This window comes from Gorilla gorilla, chromosome 3 (assembly GCF_029281585.2).
Source record: "Gorilla gorilla gorilla isolate KB3781 chromosome 3, NHGRI_mGorGor1-v2.1_pri, whole genome shotgun sequence".
NCBI lineage: Eukaryota > Metazoa > Chordata > Mammalia > Primates > Hominidae > Gorilla > Gorilla gorilla.
Window position 1 is genome coordinate 48,794,698 of NC_073227.2, and position 26,867 is coordinate 48,821,564.

The 26,867-nt window shown below is 38.4% G+C and overlaps 2 protein-coding genes across 4 annotated transcripts in view; both read left to right on the forward strand.

Annotated features, from left to right (window-relative positions):
- The window catches only part of NSUN7 (NOP2/Sun RNA methyltransferase family member 7), a 63,658-nt gene that overhangs the window by 22,016 nt on the left and 14,775 nt on the right, over positions 1-26,867 (forward strand). For 2 of the 3 annotated variants that reach the window (XM_019025264.4, XM_055384851.2), the window contains exons 5-9: positions 2,437-2,589; positions 2,939-3,122; positions 4,221-4,431; positions 18,860-19,003; positions 22,635-22,736. In XM_019025264.4, coding sequence (XP_018880809.1) covers positions 2,437-2,589; positions 2,939-3,122; positions 4,221-4,431; positions 18,860-19,003; positions 22,635-22,736 — 794 coding nt within the window. The remainder of the gene's footprint in view (positions 1-2,436; positions 2,590-2,938; positions 3,123-4,220; positions 4,432-18,859; positions 19,004-22,634; positions 22,737-26,867) is intronic. The other variant, XM_055384852.2, reaches the window with a different exon arrangement.
- Positions 14,314-15,257, forward strand: LOC115934320 (ADP-ribosylation factor-like protein 4A). Its single transcript, XM_031010349.3, has one exon. It carries the CDS (start codon positions 14,370-14,372, stop codon positions 15,030-15,032), a length of 663 nt encoding a protein of 220 aa, XP_030866209.3. The 5' UTR covers positions 14,314-14,369; the 3' UTR covers positions 15,033-15,257.

A 26,867-nucleotide genomic window follows, 5' to 3' on the forward strand; every position in this document is an offset into this window, starting at 1 on the left:
CAAACTGTAGCAGAAAAAGGACTTCTGGATCAAGAATATTGGGAAAGGCTACTTTGCTACCATTTTCATCATTGCAGTCCTCCTTATTTAAAGCTATGGAAGAAGCTTTTTTTAGTAACCACAAGATAGCATACTTCATCTACAGAAGTATAGGTCTGGTTATTTTAAGAACATATGGATTTGATCTTTGCCCTAAGTCTAATATAGTATATTTACATAAAAATCTGTATAACTACATGTACACTTTATTTTTTGTGGGATTACATTTTGTTAAAAATCATGGTCCAAAATGTTTACTATCTGGAAAATTGGAGATTTATTTCTCCTTACACTCCTCCCATATACACAGCACATGTATATTTCTCAGCTTCATATTTTTAGTCTTTAATGATTGAATAATTCAGTAATATCATTTATCATGATAAATTTGAACTAAGTAGGTATTTGCAAGTATTGTTAATAAAAAATAGTCTATACTCAGAATATCTCACAATGTATAATATAGAACAGTAACTCACCCCTTTTACATTAATTTATTTTTTGAGGTGCATTAATGTACTATGTCATTTTTTTAGTATCCACTGCTGTAGTCCTGTGACATTTAGACACAGAATTAGACAAATCTAATTTTGTTGTAGTCCCAAAAGGCTTAATGTTTGATCACCCTTCCCTTTCCTTCCCAAGTTCCCCTATCTTCTCTCTCTCATATACATACACATAATATTCCCACATAAACAATTTTTTTGGGTGAGATGTTCTCATTCTATTGAGTAGATAAGAAATGTAGAATAAGGACACTGCAGGCATGAAGAAAAGAAGTAGGGATTTAACAGTTGGTGCTAAAAAAATAACAGAGATGCTCATTTACTACCCCTGTTGTCCTGGCTCCCAGCATTCTTTGAAACAATTTAGGTGGGCCTGACAGTAATTCCCTGAAAGTGTGCTCCCTTTCTGTACCACCCACCAACCACAACTCAGATCGTATTTGACTGTTTTGTGACATCTCTTCTTATTTCTCACTCAAGGTTATACTTGAGGTTGATTTCAGTTAGATTCCTACTGTGAAAATGCTATGAATATGGGTCAGGAATAAGTCCTGTGTTCTCATTCATTAAAAATTTGGGCTATGAGATCAAGAAAAATCATTGAGCCATCATGGTGATGCTAACCAGTTCTTGTTTTTCTTTTGTGATTTGGAATTTTGAAGCATGGGACATTCAGAACTGGGAAGGACTTAATACAGACTCATGAAAGTTCTTTAATCTTATCAAGACTATACTGTTGCCATCTGTGATACTGATAACTAGCCTATAATGAGTGCCTGCTATGTGCCAGGCACTGCGCTAAGAATTTTGCACACATGATTGATAATCACTACATTAATAACAAGGTAAGTTGACCACCTTTAACAGATGAGACAACTAGGCTGAAAAAGGAGATTAAGTAACATTCCTGAGGTTACACAGCTAGTAAGTGATAAAACCTGGATTTAACTTCAAGTTTGTCTGACTCTAAATCCTAGACCCTTCTCAATAAATAAAGTTTGTCTTTCGGCTGGGTGCGGTGGCTTATGCCTGTAATCCCAGCACTTTGGGAGGCTGAGACGGGCGGATCACTTGAGGTCAGGAGTTTGAGAACAGCTTGGCCAACATGGCGAAACCCCATCTGTACTAAAAATACAAAAATTAGCTGGGTATGGTGGTGCACACCTGTAGTCCCAGCAACTCGGGAGGCTGAGGTAGGAGAATTGCTTGAACCCACAGGGCAGAGGTTGCAGTAAGCCAAGATCATGCCACTGCACTCCAGCCTGGGCGACAGACGGAGACTCTATCTCAAAAAAAAAAAAGTTTGTCTTTCAACCAGTAATTAATATAATAGTTAAGAAATTGCTGCACAACTATACAGGGGCAGCAAAAACAGAAAGAAAGAAATCAGGATTATTGGATTTCTATTTTCTTTTCTTTTTCTTTCTTTCTTTTTTTTTTTTTTTGAGACAGAGTTTTGCTCTTGTTGCCCAGGCTGGAGTGGAGTGGAATCTCGGCTCACTGCAACCTCCGCCTCCTGGGTTCAAGTGATTCTCCTGCCTCAACCTCCCGAGTAGCTGGGATTACAGTCACCCGCCACCACGCCCGGCTAATTTTGTATTTTTAGTAGAGATGGGGTTTCCCCAGGTTGGTCAGGGTGGTCTCGAACACCTGACCTCAGGTGATCCACCTGCCTCGGCCTCCCAAAGTGTTGGGATTACAGGCATGAGCCGCTGCGCCCGGCCTTGGATTTCTATTTACAAATATGACACATTTTTATTTTAGACTTCAAAAATTTGAAATAGAATTGTTATTTGTTAAAATTCTAAATGTAATTTTTCAGAGTTTCCAGTGGAAAATTGATAGTCTTGTCTCAAATGCAATAGATTAAGGATGGATTTTCTGTCTCTAGTTTTAAGATAAAATTGGCTGCAGCATTGGCAAGATGTCGAATCAAGCATGATGCCCTTTCAATTTACCACATCCTTCCAGAAACAGTTAGGAAACAGGAACTAAGGGCCTCCACTTTACCACTTTATGCTTGGATAAATACTTGTAAAATCAGGTAAGTGTTTAAATCAAATTCTTTATATTTCAAGTCCCCATCCTTTTAAAATAATGTTATGAGAAGCATTACCTTTTTAAAAGGTGGGGGTGGCACATCTAGGGGAGTGATTAGGGAATCAGAGTTAAGTTCCAGAGCTTATGACCAAATTACCAAAGGTAATTACATAAATATGTTAACTTCTCTGCCTATAATTATCTTTTAGTTTATTGTTGGTTAAAATTGTTAGTTCCATTAGATGTAATGTATGAAATGATATTTTTCTTTGTTACAGGAAAAAGGTGTTAGTGTTAAGTACATTTTTAATGTATTATATTTGTAATTACAAGCTAATGTTGTATATTTACAGCCCTGAAGAAGTTTATAATAATTTGAAGAGAAGAGGCTATAATAAAGTCAAATCTGTATTGCATATTGATGATAAAGTCTTTGCTGTGGATCAACATTGCTATGATGTCTTAATTTTTCCATCTCATCTTAAAAATGATCTTATAAATATAGATCTTTTCAAAGATTACAAACTTATATTTCAGGTAAACTAATATTTAATTTCATTGTGATTCTCAACAATCCAACCTAGCCAAAGAACTTCTCCACTTAAAAATAAAACCTAACACTGTTTATATTTTTATAGATTATCAGGGAGGTTTATAAGGCCTAATTGTCACCTTGAATAAAATTAATACCTCTACAATCAGTGCATCTGGTTGGCATCTTTGTCTCATGTGAATTTATAAAGAACATATTCTTCTCCCAGATTCCATGAATGGGAAGATTTGCATTGCTGGCAGCTGTAAGGTTCTACTTTTCTCCCCTAAAGGAGAATTCAAGAGAAAGTACAATGAGACCTTTTCTTCCTTCCCTTTCTGGGGAAGATGCTAGTGCCATCTTGCATATGAAAAAACAATTGTAATAGTTTTTCATAATTTCTTTAATATAGTCTTATAGCTTTGATTTGTAAGAGGTATATAAAGGCTATCAATATAGGAAGAGAATGTGAGGTATAATGTAGTTTCAACAGAACGAAAATAAAAGGTATAAAAAAGTAGTTTAAATTCATTTTTACATCCTTAGATTCCAATTATTGCCTCAGATATACCTTGATCTTGTAAGGTTTATCCCTTTTCCACATTCATATTCTTGGGCAGAATCTCTTACCATATCAAGCACTGAGATCAACTGCAGAAGCCCAACCTGTCAAGCCCCCTTTGATGAGCTTCTCAAATATATTAATTTTAATCTCTGTGAGCTAGTGGCAATGTAGGTGACAAGGTAATGGGGAAGAGAAAATGGAAGTAGTAGATGAGTGGGTTTTTGTGAAGGGGTAAGAATGGGAGTTAAGATAGGACATCATTAATCTGTTGACCATATTTTAGAGATTCTGGCATTGCTTTATACAAAACTTAGACAGTAACAGTCATAATTTAGGCTAAACAAAGTTAAGCTCTTTGTTTTAAACATCAGTTGTCTTTGTTAACTCTTTACTTAGACATATATTAAGATGTTAAAACTAAAATGGGTTAGGTATCTAATATTACTATGAGGTACTTTCTTTTATGTAAAGCAAATAGAAGTCAGCTTATATTTCTAGCCATACCCTTTGAAATTCTAATCATACCATTATCTTACAGGACAAATCTCGAAGTCTTGCTGTCCATTCTGTAAAGGCTTTATTAAATATGGATGATGATATCTTAATGGTCAATACAGGTTCATGGTACACAGTTGCCCACATGTCAATTTTAACAAATAATAATACCTCAAAAGTATTTGTGTGTGGAGTACAATCACAAGCTAAGGATCCTGACTTGAAGACCCTTTTCACAAAAATAGGATGTAAAAGTATGTAAAAATATTTCTTCATTTGGTGATTATTGTTCTACAAGATTTTAGAAATGTTAAAAAGTTTTAATTTATTAGTTTTTTTGTAATGTAAAAGCTCTATATGTGAACTAATATCTTAAAATCCTTACTAATCTATGTCTTATCAGGCTGTCCTTGTTGCTTAATTTGGTTAAACAACTGGGTTAAATTAATTTCTTGGTACTTTGTAATACTGTTTGACATTTAGCTCACATAATTTGAGGCTCAAACATTTAAAGTAGAAATGTATCATTTAATAAATAAGAATGATTATCATTTAATAAATACTTAAATAAGTGCTTAAGTGACAAAGATAATATCTAGGACTAGAAGCTAAGTCGTTTTTTTTTTTGTTTTTTTTTTTTGAGATAAAGTCTCACTTTGTTGCCCAGGCTGGAGTGTACTGGTATGATCACAGTTCACTGCAGCCTCTACCTCCTGGGCTCAAGAGGTCCTCCAACCTCAGCCTTCCAAGTAGCTGTGACTACAGGCTCATGCCACTATGCCTGGCTAATTTTTCTAATTTTTGTAGAGCCAAGGTTTTCAGTGTTGCTCAAGCTAATCTCAAACTCCTGGGCTCAAGTGATCCACCTGCCTGGGCGTCCCAAAGTCCTGAGATTACAGAGGCGTGAGCTACCAGGCCTGGCCTAGGAGCTGTCTTTTAGGCTTCTTGTTTTTTAAAAATGTTTCCATTGGATCATTCTAACTAAAGATTACATTTTATTATAGGTTCAGCAAGGCTGAAAAACTAAGCAAAACTTTTAACAGATTCACAGGGATAGGGAGACAAAAAGTGGAATTCAGTATTTGACCAGGAGAGGTAGCCTGGTAAATACTCAGGATTTCACTTGGAGCCTCGAAGTACATCTTGGATAGTGATCAGTCCTCCAAAGAATTAGAACCCCCATTCCAGTCATCTTAATTCCCAATTAGATTAAGGTGATCTGGGATTGCTAGTGACCAGTCTTAGCTGCCTGCCAGAAGCAAAAGTAAATTCCCTCTGGAGGAAAACAACATCATCCTACACTTCTAATTATCTTCTAATTTTTTTCATTTTTTTATATTTTTTTTTATTTTTCTGAGATGGAGTCTCCCTCTTGTTGCCCAGGCTGGAGTGCAGTTGGCACCATCTTGGCTCACTGCAACCTCTGCCCCCTGGGTTCAAGTGATTCTCCTGCCTCAACCTCCTGAGTAGCTGGGATTACAGGTACTCGCCAACATGCCCTGCTAATTTTTGTATTTTTAGTAGAGGTGGCATTTCACCATGTTGGCCAGGCTGGTCTCGAACTCCTGACCTCAGGTGATCCACCCATCTTGGCCTCCCAAAGTGCTAGGATTACAGGCGTGAGCCACCGCACCCGGCCTGTATCTTCTAAACTTTTTCTAATGCAATATCTACCACTCAATTTTATAAAAAACTGACAGAACAAGAAAAGATATGACTAAAACAGAAAGCACTGCAGTAGAAGCAGACCCACAGTGTATCTGGAGATACTGGATTTATCAGACGTGGACTTTAGTTTTACTTTTTTGAGACAGGGTCTTCTTATGTTGCCTAGGCTGATCTCATACTCCTGGGATCAAGCAATCCTCCTGCCTCAGCCTCTCAAGTAGCTGAAATTACAGGCAGGTGCCACTGCACCTGACTAAAAATGTATACTTTAAAATAACTATGATTAATAAGCTGGAGGGACTAAATGTCAAGTTTTAGAATTTTAGCAAAGACCTGGAAACTATAATCAAAAAAGCTAAAAGAAAGTTCTAGAACTGAAAAATACAATATGTGAAATTAGGAAATAAATGAGATATGGATTTTACAGTAAATTACACAGAAATGAAGATACAATGAGTGAACTGATAGGCCTGAAGAAAATATCCAGACTAAGCATGGGGAGACAAAGGATATGAAAGAGGTCATAAGACACACATGAGACTCAGTGATTCAGTTATCTCGTGTGTGTTTGGAATTGCAGATGGAGAGGAGAAAAGGAATTGGAAAGAAACAATATTTGAATTTCAGGTTGAGAATTCTTGAAAGTGGATGAAAGACATTAAGCCACAGATTCAAGAAGCCCTGTAAAAGTCTAATCAGAATACATGGAAAACATATCCTATGGCCTGAATATTTGTATCCCCACAAAATTTGTATGTTAAAATCCTAACCCCCGAAGTGATGGTATCAGGAGGTGGGGCCTTTGGGAAATTGTGAGGGCAGAGCCCTCATGAATGGGATTAGTGCCATTATGAAGTGGACCCCAGGGACCTAGGTAGCCCCCTTTCACCATCTGAGGATACAGCAGGAAGGCACTATCTGTAAGAAAGCAGGCCCACACCAGACACTGAATCTGCTGGTGCCTTGATCTTCAACTTCCTAGTCTCCAGACTTGTGAGAAATAAAATTCTTTTGTTTATAAGCTACTCATTCTATGGCATTTGTTGTAGCAGCCCAAACAGACTAAGGTAACATATTAGGCATACCATAGCATACCTGCTGAAAACCAAAGAGAAAGGCATTGGTGAGTAGCCAGGGAGAAAATACGTATACCATCAATGGAATAGAAATAAAATTAAAAACTAACTTTTCAATCGAAACAATTAAAACCAGAACCATTAAACAATGTCTTCATAATGCTGAAAGAAACTGCCAGGCTAGATTTTTATATCCACCAAAAATACTCTTTGAAATAAAATAAAATAAAGATATTCTCAGACAAACAAAATCTGAGAGTTTGTCACTAGTAGACACAGTAAAGGGAATACTAAAGATACATGGTTTGGGTAGAAGAAATTGGAGGCTGGGCACAGTGGCTCATGCTGGTAATCCCAGTGCTTTGGGAGGCCAAGTTAGGAAGAGGCCAGGAGTTTGAGATCAGCCTGGGTAACACAGTGAGACACTGTCTCTACTAAAAATAAAAAAAAAAAATAGCTGGATGTAGTGATGTGCAGCTGTAGTCCTAGCTACTCAGGATGCTGAAGTGGGAGGACCACTTGAGCCCAGGAGTTTAAGGTTACAGTAAGCTATGATTGTGCCACTGCATTCCAACCTGGGTAACAGAGCAAGACCCTGTCTCTGCCAGGCACGGTGGCTCACGCTTGTAATCCCAGCACTTTGGGAGGCCGAGGCGGGCGGATCACAAGGTCAAGAGATCGAGACCATCCTGGCTAACACGGTGAAACAGCGTCTTTACTAAAAAATACAAAAAATTAGCCGGGTGTGGTGGCAGGCGCCTGTAGTCCCAGCTACTCATGAGGCTGAGGCAGGAGAATGGCATGAACCTGGGAGGCGGAGCTTGCAGTGAGCCGAGATCGCGCCACTGCACTCCAGCCTGGGCCACAGAGCGAGACCGTTTCCAAAAAAACACTCTGTCTCTAAAAAAAGTGGAGATACTGAAAGAAATGAAGAAAAATACAAAAGTTAAGTACATAGGTAAATCTAAATGATTATAATCTAATGTTTAATGGGGTTGCAAATTAATGTCTGTGGGACTAAAGATATTTAATGTTATATGCAATTAAAATAAATTACAACCATGACATATAATTTTAGAGGAAAAAAATAGAATTACTGTGTCCTATGGTTTTTGCTTTTCTAGGAAGTGGTAAAGTAGTATATTAAGTCAATGATGTTTGCTATAATTTCTGGGACAATGAGTAACACATAAAATAATGTATAATGAATAGTTAAGGGGGAGAGGAACGAAATATAGAATTGGAATATGAGTCAAAAAAAGATAAAAAAGGAGAGGACAGGTGTGGTAGCTCATGCCTGTAATCCTAGCACTTTAGGAGGCAAGGCAGGAGGATCACCTGCGGCCAGGAGTTCGAGACCAGCCTGACCAGCATGGTGAAACCCCATCTCTACTAAAAATACAAAACTTAGCCGGATGAGTGGTACAGGCTTGTAGTCCCAGCTGCTTGGTAGGCTGAGGCATGAGAATCACTTGAACCCCAGACGCAGAGGTTGCAGCGAGCTGAGATCGCGCCACTGCCCTCCAGCCTAGGCAACAGAGTGAGACTCCGTCTCATCAATCAATCAATCAATCAATCAATCAATCAATAAAGGAGAGAAGACCAGGCACAATGGCTCATTCCTGTAATTCCATTCCAGCACTTTGTGAGGCTGAGGCAGGTGGATTGCTTGAGCCCAGGAGTTTGAGACCAGCCTGGGCAACATGGTGAAACCCTATTTCTATCAAAAATACAAAAAATTACCCAGGTGGTAGCACACACCTGTGGTCCCAGCTACTCAGGAGGCTGAGGTTAGAGGATTGCTTGAGCCCAGGAGATCAAAGCTGCAGTGAGCCATGATTATGCCACTGCACTCTAACCTGAGTGACAGAGCAAGACCCTGTCTCAAAAAAAGAAAAAAGAAAGGAGAGAAAGGGGACATAAAAAAAGCAAGACAAATAGCAAATAGGATGGTAGATTAAACCAAATAACATATATTTAAGCTTACATACATTATATATATATGACATTAAAATATTATGTAAACATAGAAATACACACACACACACACATACATATATATATATATATATTTTTTTTTTTTTTTTTTTTTTTTTTGAGACGGTGTCTTGCTCTGTCGCCCAGGCTGGAGTGCAGTGGCGTGATCTCGGCTCACTGCAAGCTCTGCCTCCCAGGTTCGCACCATTCTTCTGCCTCAGCCTCCCAAGTAGCTGGGACTCATGCCTGCCACCACACCCGGCTAATTTTTTGTATTTTTTTAGTAGAGACGGGGTTTCACTGTGTTAGCCAGGATGGTCTTGATCTCCTGACCTCGTGATCCACCCACCTCGGCATATATATATATATATATATATATATATTTAAGACACAGTCTCCCTCTGTTGCCCAGGCTAGACTGCAGTGGCGCTATCTCAGCTCACTGCAACCTCTGCTTCCCGGGTTCAAGCAATTCTCGTGCCTCAATCTGCTGAGTAGCATGCACCACCTCACCCAGATAATTTTTTTGTATTTTTAGTAAAGACATGCTATGTTGGCCAGACTGGTCTCGAACTCCTGAGCTCAAAGTGATCCACCTGCCTTGGTCTCCCAAATTGCTGGGATTACAGGTGTGAGCTACCATGCCTGGCCTAAAATATTATACATTAAACACATTTAAAATACATGGGCTGAATACTTGAAAGTAAATATTGGATTTTTGTTTATTTCCTATTTGTTTGTTCTTTTTTTCTTTTTGTTTTATAGAGACGGGGTCTCGCTCTGTCACCCAGGCTGGAGTGCAGTGGGGCAATCTCAGCTCAATATAAATTCAACCTCCTGGGCCCCATTGATACTCCTGCTCAGCCTCCCAAGTAGCTGGGACTACTTGGCATGTGCCACCACACCTGGCTAATTTTTTTATTTTTTGTGGAGATGACATCTCACTATGTTGCCCAGACTGGTTGTGAACTCCTCGGCTCAAGCAAGCCTTCTGTCTTGGCCTCCCAAAGTGTTGGGATTACAGGCATAAGCCACTGTGCCCGGTCAGTCTTGGATTTTAAAAGATCAACTAAATGCTGTTTACCAGAAATGCTCTTAAATAAAAGGATACAAAAAAACTTCAAAGAACAGAAAAAGATATGCTGTGCGTATGCTAATAAAAAGAGCTGCAGACGAATAGATTCAAGTCAAGAAACACTGCTAAAAATGAAGAGAGGTATTTATAATTATGAAAGGTTTAATTCATCAGGAAAATATGACAGTACTAAAGATATATGTACCTAATAACATAGTCCTAAAATATATAGAGAATAAAATTGTCCAGAACAAGCAAACCTTCTCTGTATACAAAAAATCCAAAGGAATCAATGAATAAACTATTAGAACTAACAAATTAGTATATAGTAAGGTTGCAGGATACAAAATGAATATATAAAAATCTATTGTATTTCTGTCTACCAACAATGAATAATCTAAAAAATGAAAGAAAACAATCCTTTTTATAACATCAAAAATAATAAAATTCTTAGCAATAAATTTAATACAAGAAGCTCAAGACTTGTACAATGAAAAACTACAAAATATCACTTAAAGAAATTAGGAAGCTGGATGCTGTGGCTTATGTGGGAGGCCGAGGTGGGTAGATCACTTTGAGCTCAGGAGTTCAAGACCAGCCTGGGCAATATGGCAAAACCCCGTCTCTATAAAAAATACAAAAACAAATTAGCCAGGCGTGGTGGCTCATGCCTGTAGTCCCAGCTACAAGGGAGGCTGAGGCTGGAGAATCTCTTGAACTTGGGAAGTAGAGGTTACAGTGAGCTGAGATTGCACCATTGCACTCCACCCTGTCTCAAAAAAAAAAAAAAAAAAAAAGAAAAAAAAGAGAAATTAGGGCCGGGTGCAGTGGCTCACATCCGTAATCTCAGCACTTTGGGAGGGGCTAAGGTGGGAGGCTCACTTGAGGCCAGGAGTTCGAGACCAATCTGGCAATGTAGCAAGATCCCATCTCTACCAAAAATTTAAAAATTAACCAGCCATGGTGGCACATGCCTGTAGTCCTAGCTACTTGGGAGGCTGAGGTAGAAGGATCACTTTAGCCCAGGAGTTCAAGGCTGCAGTGAGCTGGTTCATGCCACTGCAGTCCAGCCTGGGCAACAAAGTGAGACCCTGTCTCTAAAAAAATAAAAAATAATCAAGGAAGACATAAACAAATGGAAAATATTCCACGTTTAAGGATCAGAACACTTAATATTAAATTGATCTACAGATTCATTGCAGTTCTTATAAAAAGCTCAGCTGAGCTTTTTGCAGACATTGACACACTGTTCCTAAAATTCACATGGAAATTTAAGGAACCCAGAATAGCTAAATGAGTCATGAAAAAGAACAAAGTTTATAGGACTCACATTTCCTGATTTAAAAGCTTACTACACAGCTACAGTAATCAAGAAGTGTGATGCTAGCGTAAGGGTAAATGTATAGATCAGTGGAACAAAATCGAAAGTTCAGAAATAAACCCTTACATTTATGGTCAGTTGACTTTCAACAAGGTTGCCAAGACCATGCAGTGGGAAATGAATAGTCTTTTCAACAAATGGTGCTGGGACAACGGGATAGGCACTTGGAAAAGAATAAAATTGGATGCATATCTCAAATCATATACAAAAATTAACTCAAAATGGATAAAAAATAAATATAAGTGTTAAAGCTAAAACTCTTATAAGAAAACACAGGTAAGTTTTCATGAGCTTGGATTTAGCAGTGGTTGTTTAGATATAACATCAAAAGCACAAGCAACAAGAAAAAAATCGATAAATTGGACTTCATTAAAATTAAAAACTTTTGTGCTTCAAAGTCACTATCAAAAAACTGAAAAGACTGGCCAGGCACGGTGGCTCATGCCTGTAATCTCAGCACTTTGGGAGGCCGAGGTGAGTTGATCACCTGAGGTCAGGAGTTCAAGACCAGCCTGGCCAACATGACGAAACCCTGTCTCTACTAAAATTACAAAAATTAGCCGGGGATGGTGGTGCACACTTGTAATCCCAGCTACTCAGGAGGCTGAGGCAGGAGAATCACTTGGACCCAGAAGGTGGAGGTTGCAGTGAGCCAAGATTGTGCCACTGCACTCTAGCCTAGGCAACAGAGCGAGAATCCATTAAAAAAAAAAAAAGATAACTCACAGAATGGGAGAAATTATTTTCAAATCATCTATCTGAAAAGGGACTTGTATTCAGAATATATAAACAACTCAACAATAAAAAGACAAGTAGCCCAACTTAGGGCAGAAGATCTGAATATTTCTCCAGTGAAGATCTACAAATGACCAGTAAGCTCATGTGAAAAGATGTTCAAAATCATTCATCATTAGGGAACTGCAAATCAAAACCATAATGAAATACCACTTCAAACCCACTAGTATGGCTATAGTAAAAGACAGGAAAATAACGTGTAAGCAATAATGTGGAAGAATTGCTGATGGGGACATAAAATGGTGCAGCTACTTTGGAAAACAGTTTGGCAGTTTCCCAATAAGTTAAACATAGAGTTACTATATAACTTAAGAATTCCACCTTTAGGTCCATACTCGAGAGAATTGAAAACATATATTCACACAAAAGCTTGTACATGAAAGTTCATAGCAGTGTTATTCATAATAGCGAAAAAGTGGAAATAGCCCAAATGTCCATCAAATGATGAGTGGATTAAAAATGTGGTATATCCATACAATGGAAGAGTATTTGGCCATAAAAAATAATGAAATCCTAATGGTGCAAGATGGATGACTCTTAAAACATGATGCTAAGTAAGAAAGCCAAACAAAAAGTCCTCATTTATGATTACATTTTGGGGGAAGAGGACAATATCCCAAATAGGCAAATCTATGGAGACATAGAATAGATTAGCAAATGTGATGGGCTGGTTGCCCTTTCCTGAGATGGGCTGGGAGAATGACTACTAATGAGTATGGGGTTTCTCTTGGGAGTGAAGAAAGTGTTGCAGAATTGGTAATAGTGATGGTTACACAGCTTGGTGAATGTACTCAAAAGAACCCCTGAGTTGTATACTTAAACCTTAAGAAAATCAGTCAGAACCAAAAACTAGACAATTTGTCAATTTATCTTAGTGGGAGATTTTAACAGACTAATTTGAAAACAAATTAGTAAGATAAGTAAGGATATAGAAGATGGAAACAACATGATCAGCAAGTTAACCAAGCTAACATATGTAGAACACCGTACCTAGTGACTGCACAGAACACATAAATAGCAAAAATTACTACATGCTGGGCCAGGAAGCAAGTTTCAGTGACTTTCAAAGGACTGAAATCATACAAAGTTGTTGTTGTTGTTTTAGAGACTGGGTCTCACCGTCACCCAGGCTGTAGTGCAGTGGTGTGATCCTGGCTCACTGCAGCTTGATCTCCTGGGTGCAAACAGTCCTCCCACTTCAGCATCCCAAGTAGCTGCTATTATAGGCACATGCCACCACTCTCAGCTATTTTTTTTTTTTTTTTTTTTTTTTGGTAGAGACAAGGTCTCACTATGTTGCCCAGGCTGGTCTCAAGCAATCCTCCTGCCTCAGCTTCCCAAAGTGCTGGGATTACAGGGATGAGTCACCACACCTAGCCCCTAATATGTTTTTCAGCCACAGTGGAATCAAGCCAGAAATCAGGGAAAAAAAAAAAAAAAAGTAGGAAATCCCATGACATTTTGGATTTTTTTTTTTTTTTGAGATGGAGTTTCACTCTTGTTGCCCAGGCTGGAGTGCAATGGCGTGATCTTGGCTCACTGCAACCTCTGCCTCCCAGGTTCAAGTGATTCTTCTGCCTCAGCCTCCCGAGTAGTTGGGATTACAGGCACGTGCCATGATGCCCAGCTAATTTTTTGTATTTTTAGTAGAGATAGGGTTTCACCATGTTGGCCAGGCTGGTTGTGAACTCCTGACCTCAGGTGATCCACTCGCCTCGGCCTCCCAAAGTGCTGGGATTACAGGCGTGAGCCACCACGCCCAGCCACACTTTGGAATTAAAATGACATACTTCAAAATAATTTATCAGTTATAAAAGAAATCACAGTGGGAATTAGAGAATATTTTGAACTTAATGATTGTAAAAATACATGTTAACATGTAGAATGCAACTAAGAGGGAATGTTGTAGCCTAAAATACTACCATTAGAGAAGAAGAAATAGTAAAGATTGATGATGCTTACATGCATGATAAGAAGTTAGAAAAATAGCATCAAAGCTGGCGCGCGGTGCCTGCCAGGCGCCCAGTCCTCCGCCATCGCCCACGCCTCCCTGGTGCCAGGGAATAGGTATCAGCGCGCCTCCCCAGCGGCTGGGAGAGATGCTGAGTGAAGAAGAGGAAGGACAGTTAGTCAGTCTTATAGCTGGATCAGCTACCAAGAGAAGTTCTAAAGCAAGAAGAGAAAAGCATTTCAATTTGGGACATTTATTTGCACCCGGAAATGGGGAATGGGCTATCAGACCAGACTTCTATCCTGTCCAACCTGCCTTCATTTCAGTCCTTCCACATTGTTATTCTGGGTTTGGACTGTGCTGGAAAGACAACTATCTTATACAGGCTGCAGTTCAATGAATTTGTAAATACCGTACCTACCAAAGGATTTAACACTGAGAAAATTAAGGTAACCTTGGGAAATTCTAAAACAGTCACTTTTCACTTCTGGGATGTAGGTGGTCAGGAGAAATTAAGGCCACTGTGGAAGTCATATACCAGATGCACAGACGGCATTGTGTTTGTTGTGGACTCTGTTGATGTCGAAAGGATGGAAGAAGCCAAAACTGAACTTCACAAAATAACTAGGATATCAGAAAATCAAGGAGTCCCTGTACTTATAGTTGCTAACAAACAAGATTTGAGGAACTCATTGTCTCTTTCAGAAATTGAGAAATTGTTAGCAATGGGTGAACTGAGCTCATCAACTCCTTGGCATTTGCAGCCTACCTGTGCAATCATAGGAGATGGCCTAAAGGAAGGACTTGAGAAACTACATGATATGATCATTAAAAGAAGAAAAATGTTGCGGCAACAGAAAAAGAAAGATGAATATCAATACCTATTATATCTGTGTGGAGTAGGTTTTCTCTGGTCTGATTTTGACAAATAGAAGAGTGTCTACAGCGTGGTTTGCCTGTCTGCTCTCCTGGATGCTATTAAAGCTTTGTTTTGTTGAACAATCAGATGCCCAACTCTGTTGCCTTGTGGAAGATGAGTAAATGCAGTGCTTCTTAAAGTGGTCTCTTCTCCCTACCCCACAAATCTTTTGGTACTACCATTTGGGGAAGCCAAGCAAGGATAGTAAATTGACCACAGTTGTGGGAATTTGGCCTGAAGTTAGTGAAATAAAACTTTAAAGAGTGAAAAAAAAAAAAAAGAAAAATAGCATCAAATAAACCTGATGGAAGAATATAATAAAGATGGCAGGAATTAATGTTACAGAAAACAAACAGAATATCTCTTAACAAAACCAAAAAGTGACTTTTTAAAAAGAAACTATAATTTTACACTGTGGAAGGCCTCAGGGACCTCTGCCTAGGAAAACCAGAGACCTTTGTTCACGTGTTTATCTGCTGATCTTCTCTCCACTATTATCCTATGACCCTGCCACATCCCCCTCTCCGAGAAACACCCAAGAATGATCAACAAATACTAAAAAAATAAAATAAAATAATTTTAAAAAGTGATTTTAAAACGTAAAAAAAAGAAAATATAATTTTAAAAGAAAATATAATTGATTCATCAAGAAAAAGAACATAAAACAATTCAGTTATCAATAATATCACTGCAGATCCTAGATACATTTAAAACACATTAAAAAGATACTATGAGCAATTTTATGCCAATAAACTTGAACATTTAACTGCTATGGATTCCTGGATAGACAACTTGCCAAAACTGAGAAATAGTTTTGGAAAATCTGGATACTCTTGAATCTGGCTATTAAGATCTTAAGATTAATGGCTATTAATATCTGTTGAATTCATAATAGAAAATCTTCCCACCCACAAGACAAAAAGTTTTTAAAAATTTTATTCCTATATGGTGTTGTCACAGAATTCTGCAGATAATTTAAGGAAGAAATAATACTCTTTCAGAGAATGGAAGGAGGAACTACTTCCCAGTTCATTTTATAATCTCGATGAGGTTGCTCTTTCCTTTTATTTATTTATTTTTTTGAGACGGAGTCTTGCTCTGTCGCCCAGACAACTAGAGTGCAGTAGCACGATCTTGGCTCACTGCAACCTCCACCTCCCAGGTTCAAGCAATTCTCCTGCCTCACCCTCCTGAGTAGCTGGGATTACAGAGGCACGCCATGACGCCTGGCTAATTTTTGTATTTTTAGTAGAGATGGGGTTTCACCATGTTGGTCAGGCTGGTCTCAAACTCCCGACCTCGTGATCCGCCCACCTCGGCCTCCCAAAGTGCTGGGATTACAGGCAAGAGCCACCGTGCCCGGCCGAGGTTGCCTCTTCCTGAGATGGGAAAGACTGTGGTACAGTTAGGTTTTAGTTATGTTAGGTTTAAGATGCCTGTTAGACATTAAGTGGAAATGTCAAGCAGGTATTTGGGTACACTCTTTTGGAGTTCAGGGGAGAAGTCTATGTTAAAGATACACATTTGGGATTTGTTAGCATTTACATAATATTGAATGTCATGATCACTAAAGAAGTGAGTTTAGGTAGTAAAGAAATCTAAAAGTCGATTCCTGGACACTCCAATACCTAGAGGTCAGGAAGCTGAATAAGAGGGAACCAGCAAAGGAGCCACAGAGAAGTAGGAGAAGAATCAAGAGAAAGCAAGTTCAGGAACTGGGCCAGTTCTTATTATTGCCTCTCAGCTCTAAACCCACACTTTGTCCTGCCTTATGATGCTGGAACTGTACTCTGATTCTCCGTTTCTCCATTGCCAACTGCCTCTGTCATTAGAGGGTGCCGAGAGACTTTGTAAGACTGGAAGAGGAAGAAGAAAGGACTTTTCTTCTTCCAATGCTTGTTTATCCCTATGGTGGCTGTGTAGAATCCTGGCAGTGTTCACCACAGCATATTCCTTTGGTAACCGTGCCCTCTTCTCAGAGACCTGAATCTCAGCCTGGTGTGTGTTGTGTGTAGGTTTGGGGGCAGGGAGATGCTCTGCTGAGTTTCCAAGTTCTTTGTTCATTTTTCTCTCAGTCTTGGGGCTGAGGGTGGGAATAGTGGCTGCTCTCTGCAGTTCTTACATCTGTACACATTAGAGTTTTCAAATAGTTGAGCAGTTTTTACCTACTTAACACGAGAGAAGAGGAACTACTGGGGAGCCAGGCAGTAGAAGAGAGGAAATTTCTCCTTTTAGAAGTATTCCAGCTAATAAAGGAAAAAGCGTTTTAGAATTAGAATATGAGTGTTTTGTAACCCCTTTGGTGGTACCACAAAGGCAACTGAGTGGAAGAATATGATGCCATCTGTTAAGTAGTTTTGCCTCTTTCTCTGTGTCCCCCAAAGGAAAAAGTATTGGTCTTCTAAAGATTCACTTACTAATTTACAGGAAGTACAGAAAAGAGGAACATGTTAAACTGCATTCTAGGAAAACAGCAAAATCCAGATTGTGGGAAACTCTGGCAGGGCAAATAATGAAGTTTCATTAAGAAATAAATGTTAAGAAAAAATGAAGGGAGAACCTGTAGGTGAAAAGAAATGTAAAGTAAGACTGATCAGTTGCCATGTATGTACCTTATTTAGATCCTGATTCAAACAAAAAACTTTTGACACGTGTGAGACTGTTGGGAAATGCGAGCCAGATTAGATATTTGATAATAATAAGGAAACATTTTTAACTTTTTTGGTGTCGTTACATTTTAAAAGAAGATTTTATCCTTTTAGAGATATATGTGGTACTATTTATAGATTCAGAATAATAGGGGGCTGGGTGGGAGGGGCTGCATTGTACAGATGAAACAAGATTGACCATGAATGGTTCACTGTTGAAGCTCTGTGATGGGTACTTGAGAATTTATTATATTATTATGCCTATATTGCAGATGTTTGAAGTTTCCCAATAAAATGTTTAAAATAGTGGCAGGGGGCAAGAAGAAAGGACCACTCGATTTAAAGAAAAAAATAATTTTAAAAGACACAGAGAATAGGAAGAGGGAAAAATTGGTGAGGCAAGAGAAAGGCAGCAGGTGGGGCCATATCAAGAGTGATTCTTCAGCAGGTGAGGCGTGACAGCCACCGCAAAAGTAGAGGGTTGGCTGTAAGATAGGGGGCACAGGTGGCTATAATGCAAGGGAAGGCAGACTCTCTTAAGCTAAGTCACAAGATCCTTAAAGGTATGATTGATATTTTACACCAGTTTGTATGGATTCTGTACCTTGGACTGGAAACTTATAAGTGCTTCTGATAACCCTCCCCCACCTTTTTTTTTTTTTTTTTTTTTTTCTGGAGAGAAGATAGAACATAAAAGGGGATAAAGAATAGGAGAGGGAAATAACCAATATTGAGCCCTTGCTATATAATGGACACCACGCTAAGCTTAACTACTTTATCTCAGTCTTCACCACAGTTATATCAGGTAGCCATCCCATTTTATGAAGAAGGAAATGGAGGCTCAGGGAGATTAAAATGCACAGCTAGTAAACAGTGAAGCTGGGAGTCAACTTGAATTTTTCTGCCTCTGAAGTCCATTTCTCCCCTACTATATGTCCTGCAGTTCAGAATGAGAATTTAATTTTAAATTTCAACATCATTTCAGGTGAAGGAGAAAGCATTCTATTAATAGGATTCCTGTATTAACTTTGGGTAGACATCAGAGAAGAATAGCCTTCTTTTCTAACTACATCAAAATGAATTTTTGTGAGGTTGAGGATTTTAAAATGTACAATAAATAGATACAATCACATACTACATTAAGATTTTTCATTAATATTTTACATTAAATTTTCTGTGTTTTTTTCCCCAGATATTGAAATACTTCATGAGACATTTATTAACATTGAATCAAAGGATCACAGGTTACAGAAAGTTAAAGTGATTTTGCTGCTACCTCGTTGTTCAGGACTGGGTGTTAGTAATCCAGTAGAATTTATTTTAAATGAACATGAAGGTACTTGTTTTAATTTCTAAATTATTGAAATTAGTTGACAGTTTAAAATATAAAATTATTTAAAATCATTAAAATAGCACATCAAATACATCTGATTAATAAATAATAGCAACCATATATAAAGTACTTACTATGTGTAAAGTCCTTTACCTCTGTTACCTCATTTAATCCTTACACCAATCCAATAGACCAGGGTGATATTCAAAATATTTAATAATTGGAATAATGTAGGCAATCAGAAAAGATGCTGGCCAGTATGCTATTCTGAATATACCAGAGCTCTTGATGTAAGTGTTAAAATTTACCGGCATTCTATAGATGAAAATACTGAGACTCAAAGATTGATTCATTTTTCTCAGGTCAAGCAACTAGAGGCAGAGCTAAGATTCAAATTTAGATCTGTTTGACTCTAGAGCCTATGTTCTAAACATGATCCTAATTAAATCATAATCAGATTATTTCAAACTCAAAGGTGTCTTAATCGCTAGGATGTATGCTTTATGAAATGAATGTCTCAGACTAAATATACAAGCATTTACATTTAATTTTATTGGCTTTTAAATACATTTAAAATAATAATTATTTAACATTAACATTTATTGAGCACTTAGATGTAAGGCTCTGGGTGTGGCACTTTTCTTGGATTATTTCAGTAAGTCTTCACAAGAATTCTGTGAAGTAGTAACTTGTTAACTTCTATTTTACAAATGAGGAATCTGAGGCTCAGAGAAGTTAATGAAGTCTCCTAGGATCATTGGGCTAGTAAGAGGCAGAGCTTGGATTCAAATACAACCAGTCTGACTCTGAGACTGGCACTTTTAATGACTCTCTTAATCACATTATATTGCTCCAAATTAAATGAAACTTATTCTTATCCCTTGCTTATATTGAAAGGCATATTAAATTGAAAGGTTAATTAGAATATTAGAAAAAGAAGACACCCCACAAATGTACAGAATATAGTAACTGTTTTCTGTTTCTAGCAAGGACAGACAGAGGAGGAAAAGAAATGGAGGGAAAGGAGCTAATATTTATTAAACACAATAATGTCCCAGGCAATATTCTAGGTAGTGTTCACATACTGTCACTTAGTATTCACAATAACTTTTTGAGGATAGTGTTCTTCTAATTGTAGAGGAAAAAAACCAAGACTCAGAAAAATTAAACCAGTTGCTTATGTAGCTAGTAAGTAGGGAAGCTGGGATTCAAATTCAGGTGGGTTAGCACATTTTCCTTCCACTAAACGACACTATCTTTAACTGGGTTTACACTGTACCACATGGAATTTTGACTTGCTATAGAAAATTTCTTTCCAGAGAGACTTCAACCAAAGAATAACCAATTCAGATGGTAGAATGGTAGGTAGGCTGAGAAAATTTCTAGATGAACTTTAAGAAATAATCAAAGAACAATTAGTAGACACCGAAAGAAAAGGGGGAAGGAAAAAAGGGGGAAGAAATAGCAGCTATAATAAGCATAGCAGTCAGGAGAACTAGAGCTCAGAACTGTGAGACTCTGGCCTTATCCTGGGCCATTTTGAGGTGGAAATCCAGAAAAAAAATAAACCACAGAATAAAAATAAACTAAAGGCTAGGGGAGAAAGGCCCGGAGGAAAATACAAATAAGGAAAGGGGGGAAAGGAAAACATTTCCTAGGTACTGGTGAGGTTTTGAAAGCCTTGATGAGGAGATGATAGGATAAGCTAAGAAGTTGTCGTATCCTGGCCGGGAGCGGTGGCTCATGCCTGTAATCCCAGCACTTTGGGAGGCCGAGGCAGACGGATCACGAGGTCAGGAGCTCGAGACCATCCTGGCTAACACGGTGAAACCCCATCTCTACTAAAAATACAAAAAATTAGCCGGGCGAGGTGGCGGGCGCCTGTAGTCCCAGCTACTCGGGAGGCTGAGGCAGGAGGATGGCTTGAACCCTGGGGGGCGGAGCCAGCAGTGAGCCGAGATCGCGCCACTGCACTCCAGCCTGGGCAACAGCAAGACTCCGTCTCATTTGAAAAAAAAAAAAGAAGTTGTCGTATCCTGAAGTAAGCGGGCTTTTGAAGGAACCTGTACTCTGAGGAGCTAAAAGCCTGAGCAAATAAGGAGCTGCTGACCTAGTGACTCTGGTGGGAACGTGGAATGTTAGCCAGAAACTTAGTGGGGGTGAATCCAAAAGATTATTTTATTAAACTTAGATACAAGGTAGAATGGAACAATAAGGAATTAGTTTTAAAAACATTTTAACATCGAAAAATATTAGAACCATTGAGAAATATATGAAGTTGGTCCTTGCTAACGACTTGGAATTATTTTAAGATAGAATTAAAGAAATAGATAATACGACTTTAGAGTATAATAATTTGTAATAGTCCTTTAACAAGTAATGGATAGTTTTAGAACAGAGAAAAAAAATGTGAAATGTAGGCCAGGCACAGTGGCTCACACCTGTAATCCCACCACTTTGGGAGGCTGAGGTGGGTAGATCGGTTGAGGCCAGGAGTTCGAGTTCAGCCTGACCAACACAGTGAAACCCAGTCTCTACTAAAAATACAAAAATTAGCCGGGCATCATGGTGAACACCTGTAGTCCCAGCTATTCAGGAGGCTGAGGCATGAGAATTGCTTGAAGCCAGGAGGCAGAGGTTGCAGTGAGCCGAGATGGTGCCACTGCACTCCAGCCTGGATGACAGAGTGAGATCCTGTCTCAAAAAAAAACAGCAACAACAACAACAACAATAACAAAAAACAAAAAACAAAACCTCATGAAATGTAAAACTAAATTGGGAAGAAATGGAGTTTAATTAACCTTTAGTGATAGTACTGGAATGGGCAACAGCCACATACATGGTATAAATAATTGGCTGTCATACTCTAGTGAGTTCTAGAGAGGCAGTATAATACAGAGTTTAAAAATTTGGGTCCTCTGGTTAGATTTCTGAGTCAGAATCCTGGCTATCCACTTAGTAGCTATATAACCTTAGACAAGTTGTTTAATGTATGTTTAAACAATTATCTCAATGTTAGAAGGGCTAGTAATTCTTCAAGAGGTTGTTAAAATAATCTACATAAAGTAGCATTCAGTATATCTTCATTAATATTGTCAATACATATATTTAAATTATTTTTCAAAAATTAAAAAATGTAAGACATTATTTCTTAATCTGTTATGAAGACATAACATTTGCTTTTCTGAATTTTTTCTTCCAAAGTTTCTTTTGGAAAGTTAGTATTTTAAACCATATCCTTGTGTGTTCTCAGATCTGACTATAGCCCATTCGTTTTTATTTTGGAAAATAAATCTTATTTTCTCTATCCAGTATTAGTCTCGAGACTGACGGCATTTTCTCTTCTGTGTCTAAATGACTTATATGACTACTTGGATGACTATCTCATAGCAACTTGGAGAAAAACAATATTAAATATTTTCAATATTCAAAAAGCAATATTAAAATGAAACAGAATTAACTTTATTGTTCTAATTTTTAAGTCAACATTTTAATATCTACTTAGTTTTAATAGATATTTTCCATGAAACACTTTTATTGGAAGGCAAAATGGTTGAAAAATTATATGATGATAACAATATGTGAAAAGTTTTTAATGGTGCTATATTTAAAAGCATTTCTTTTTAAAATTCAGATACAGAATTCCTTAAAGATCACTCTCAAGGAGGCATCTCAGTGGACAAACTTCACGTTCTTGCTCAACAGCAGTATGAACAGCTAACACATGCAATGAAATGTAAGGTTGTCATAGGCACCATCTTGTTAAAATAAGGTGTACATTTTAGAAATATTAGTCTTTGACGATCTATTATAATCAAGCAATGAAGTGTGAGCCATGAGCACATTTTCCAGAACATTCAGTCTTACTGCCTTCAAATAACAAAATATTTATCTTTACCAATTTAATCTCAGTTTTTAGAATATATGCTTTACTATAATTTTAAACAGGTTAGCAAGCATAATTTACCAATTTTATAATGCCGAAGTGAAATAATTATGTATATTTATAATTGTAGTTTCAGCTTTCCTGTTTCTTCTCTTAGATTTCTTACTCGATATAATTTTTCTGTTGTCATTGTGCCTACCCTTAACAACTCTTCTACAGTCCAAATTTTAGTCAAACTCTTATTTCTCTTAGTGCTAAGTAGTGAACAGAGAGGTGCAATCTCAGAGAAAGCCTAGATCTCTTGATTTGAAGTTTGAGTAACAAGGCGGCACTTTGAGTGATTTATATCATTGCTTTAATCACTTCATTTAGATTTTGAGTACCACTGCCTTTCCACATATGCACACAGGAATCTAGATGTCTCTGAGAAATTAATAAGCTTTTATTAATTCCATATATATTTATAAAGTGCTCACTTTGGGTCAGGTATTAAGCTGTATGTAAGGTGTATCAGTGTTAGCAAATCCTGACCTGCAAAGCTTAAATATAAATGGATATGGGCATAGACCCCATCTATATTATAGGTATAGATCTGAGTATAGATCATTCAGTAAATAAATGTATAAACACACATGAGGTAGAAATAAGGCCTATACAAATCACAGAGGTCACAGCTTGCCAGGAGTAAAAGCAAAAAATAAGTAAATAGAAAGCACAGAGGAGGCTTTTTCTTTTAGTTCATATTGCTAATAAATGTTCATTTGAACATGATATGGATATGATCTAGGAAATAAGTTGATTGGAAGATCAGGAATTTGGTAAATAATAAGCCTTTTACTTGAAGCATTTTAATTAAATTTTAATTGGATATTTAAAGCTTAAAAAAGCTTCAGAAAGAATCTGAAAAGCAAAGGGATTTTAATGACATAAACTCTTTTATGATGCCAAATAAACATAAAATTTGGCAACTCTTGAGATTATGACAGTTTATGTTACTGGAAGACATACTGTAAGTCAAAACAAGTTGTATTTAATTTTCCCATAAGAAAATGCTATCTTAGGTAGTTAAGTGTGTAATCAGGGGTTTGACTCCAAATTTTGATAGAACTGACTAAAAGCCCGATTTGAAGTCAACCACATAAAAGATAATTATGTAATCTGTCATGGGATTAGAGTAAAAACAAATAAAAATTAAAAATACCAAAAGGTAACTGTGCTGAGTCCTTGTTAGTTGTGAAAATAATTTTTAAATATTTGAGCACTTATTGTTTACTTATTATGTGCCAGGCACCTGCTGCTTACTTTATATGTATCATTTTATTTAATAATCACCAAATTTTCTTCCTTAGCTTCCATGCTATCTTTGACCAGAGCAACAAGGGGGCTCGGGCACCCCTAATTCCCTTACCCTCTAAGACTCACAGCCTTGCCACTATTCTCTACTTTAAAATCGTAAGTGGGAGCCAGGCGCGGTGGCTCATGCCTGTAATCCCAGCACTTTGGGAGGCCAAACCTGGCGGATCACTTGAGGCCAGCCTGGACAACATGGTGAAACCCCATCTCTACTAAAAATACAAAAATTAGCCGGGCGCGTTGGCGCATGCCTGTAGTCCCAGCTACTTGGGAGGCTGAGATATGAGAATCACTTGTTATAGTGAGCTGAGATTGCACCACTGCACTCCAGCCTGGGTGACAGAGTGAGACTCTTGTCTCTAAATAAATAAATAAATAAGTGGGCTGGGCATGGTGGCTCATGTCTGAAATCCCAGTGCTTTGGGAGGTCAACATGGTAGGATCACTTCAGGCCAGGAGTTTGAGACCAACCTGGACAACATAGTGAGACCCTGCCTCTACAAAAAATAAAAAAAGTTATCTAGGCATGGGGGCATGCAGGCTACTCGGGAGGCTGAAGTGGGAGGATTGCTTGAGCCCAGGAGTTGGAGGCTGCAGTGAGCCATGATCACCTCACTGCACTCCAGCCTAGGCAACAGAGCAAGACCCCATCTATTAAAAAAATCCAAATAAATCAAATTATAAGAAACATGTCTCCTTATATCCTTTACACCTATTAATGACAATTAACTCAAGAGGCCCCGACTCCAGGTCATTCCTCATCTCCTATACTCTGGTCTCCATAACTCTCTTCATGTCCGTTTGTCCACATCTCTCACTCTGTGCTCTCTAGAATTTATAGTTCCTCATCAACAAAAATTCCCTATATTTTAACTTCTTTGAATGTCCTCCCCCTTTCTAAAAAATTCCTGTAGCTTGCCTTTCCCCTGGGAACAGTGTTTCCTCAGTCTTTCCTCTCCTTCTTTTTTGAGCTATTGCCATCACACATTCACTCCTGCCACTAAACTGGAATGGTCCTGTGAAGATCGCCATGCTGTTGTGTCAGTTGCCAGCCCTGGTCTACCTAGGTCTGTCTGTGGCAGTTGACAGAAGTGGTCGCTTCCTCTCCCTTCACACACTTCCATCACTTGTCTTCTAGGGCACCACCTTCCAGGCCTTCTCTCTGGGCTCCCCTTCTCTGTCTCCCTTACTGGGTCCTCTCTGTCTCAACACCCTGTTTAACATGGGAGTGTGCCACAGTCCATGCCTTGGATCTTTTTTCTCTGCCTATATTTATCCCTTGGTGATTGTATCTAGTCTTATGGTTTTAAACACCTCTATGTGACTCCCAAATCTGTATTTCCAGTCTAAACTTCCTCTTGAAACTCTAAGCTTGTATTTCCAGCTGTCTTCTTGACATGTCCACTTAGGGACTCATAGTCATCTCAAAGCTAACATGTCTAAGGTGGAAGCTCTGATCTTCCTCCCGCCATACTTGTTCCTCCCGCCATACTTGTTCCTCCCACAGTACTGCCATTTCAGTTAATGATAGTTGTAGCCTTCCACCCGCTTAGGCTAAAAATGTTAGCATTATCCATGATTTCTCTTTCATACCCACAGCCAGTCTGTCAGTGTATGAGGTAGGTTCTACATTCAACTTATATCCAGAATATATCCAGCTACCTCCACCACTACCACGGTGTCCAAACCACCATCACCTCACACTTGAATTACTGTAATGACCTCCTAATTTCTCTGCCAACCTCTGCCCCTGCCCTCTGCACTGTATTCTTAACACAGCAATTGGAGTGATCTTGTTAAAACCCATCATAACCCAAGTAAAAACCTCAGCCCTTCCGGTGGCCCACAAGTCCCTGTACCATCTGGGGCTCAGACCATGCTTTCTGACTTCGACTTACTACTCTCTCTTCATTCCCTCTGCTCTGATCAAACTGGCCCCTTCACTTTCCTGAACATACCAGCACCATGTTGACTTCAGGCATTTACACTGGCTGTTCCTCTACCTTAGAATGCTTTTCTCTAAATAGCTCTGTGGCTGGTTCCTTATCTCCATCTAGTCTACCCACAGTTTGCCATCTCAACAATGCTTTCTCTCACTGCTCTATTTCACACTATTTCTCCTGGAACTCTCTGTCCCTCACCCGGCTCTGCTTTTCTCCATAGCATTGATCACTTAACAGTACTATATAGTTTTCCTATTTATCTCTGTCTTACTGTCTTTCTCCTCTACTAGAAAGTTAGCTCCGCAGGGGCAAGGATTTTTGTTTGTGTTATTGTATCCCAAAGCCTAGAACAGTGCCTGTCTGGCAGGTGGTAGGTGCTCAATAAGTATGAATCAATGAGTGAATTGCAGGTGATAGTATTACCTCATTTTACGGATGAAAAATTTAAGACTTTAAGTAATTTGCCCAGGTTCATACAGCAGTAAGTGACAGAACTGGGATTCACCTCTAAGTCTGTCTGTTTCTAGAGTCCTTTAAACTATTTAGGCAATATCGCTTGTAGAAGAATGGGCAGAAGTATCAAGTTCATGGTAACCTGCAGTATTTATTTCTTTGTGTTTATAACTAAGTTGGCCTCATTTTTTGTTGAATTTTCAATTTCCATGCAATCCAGTTAGAGTGACTT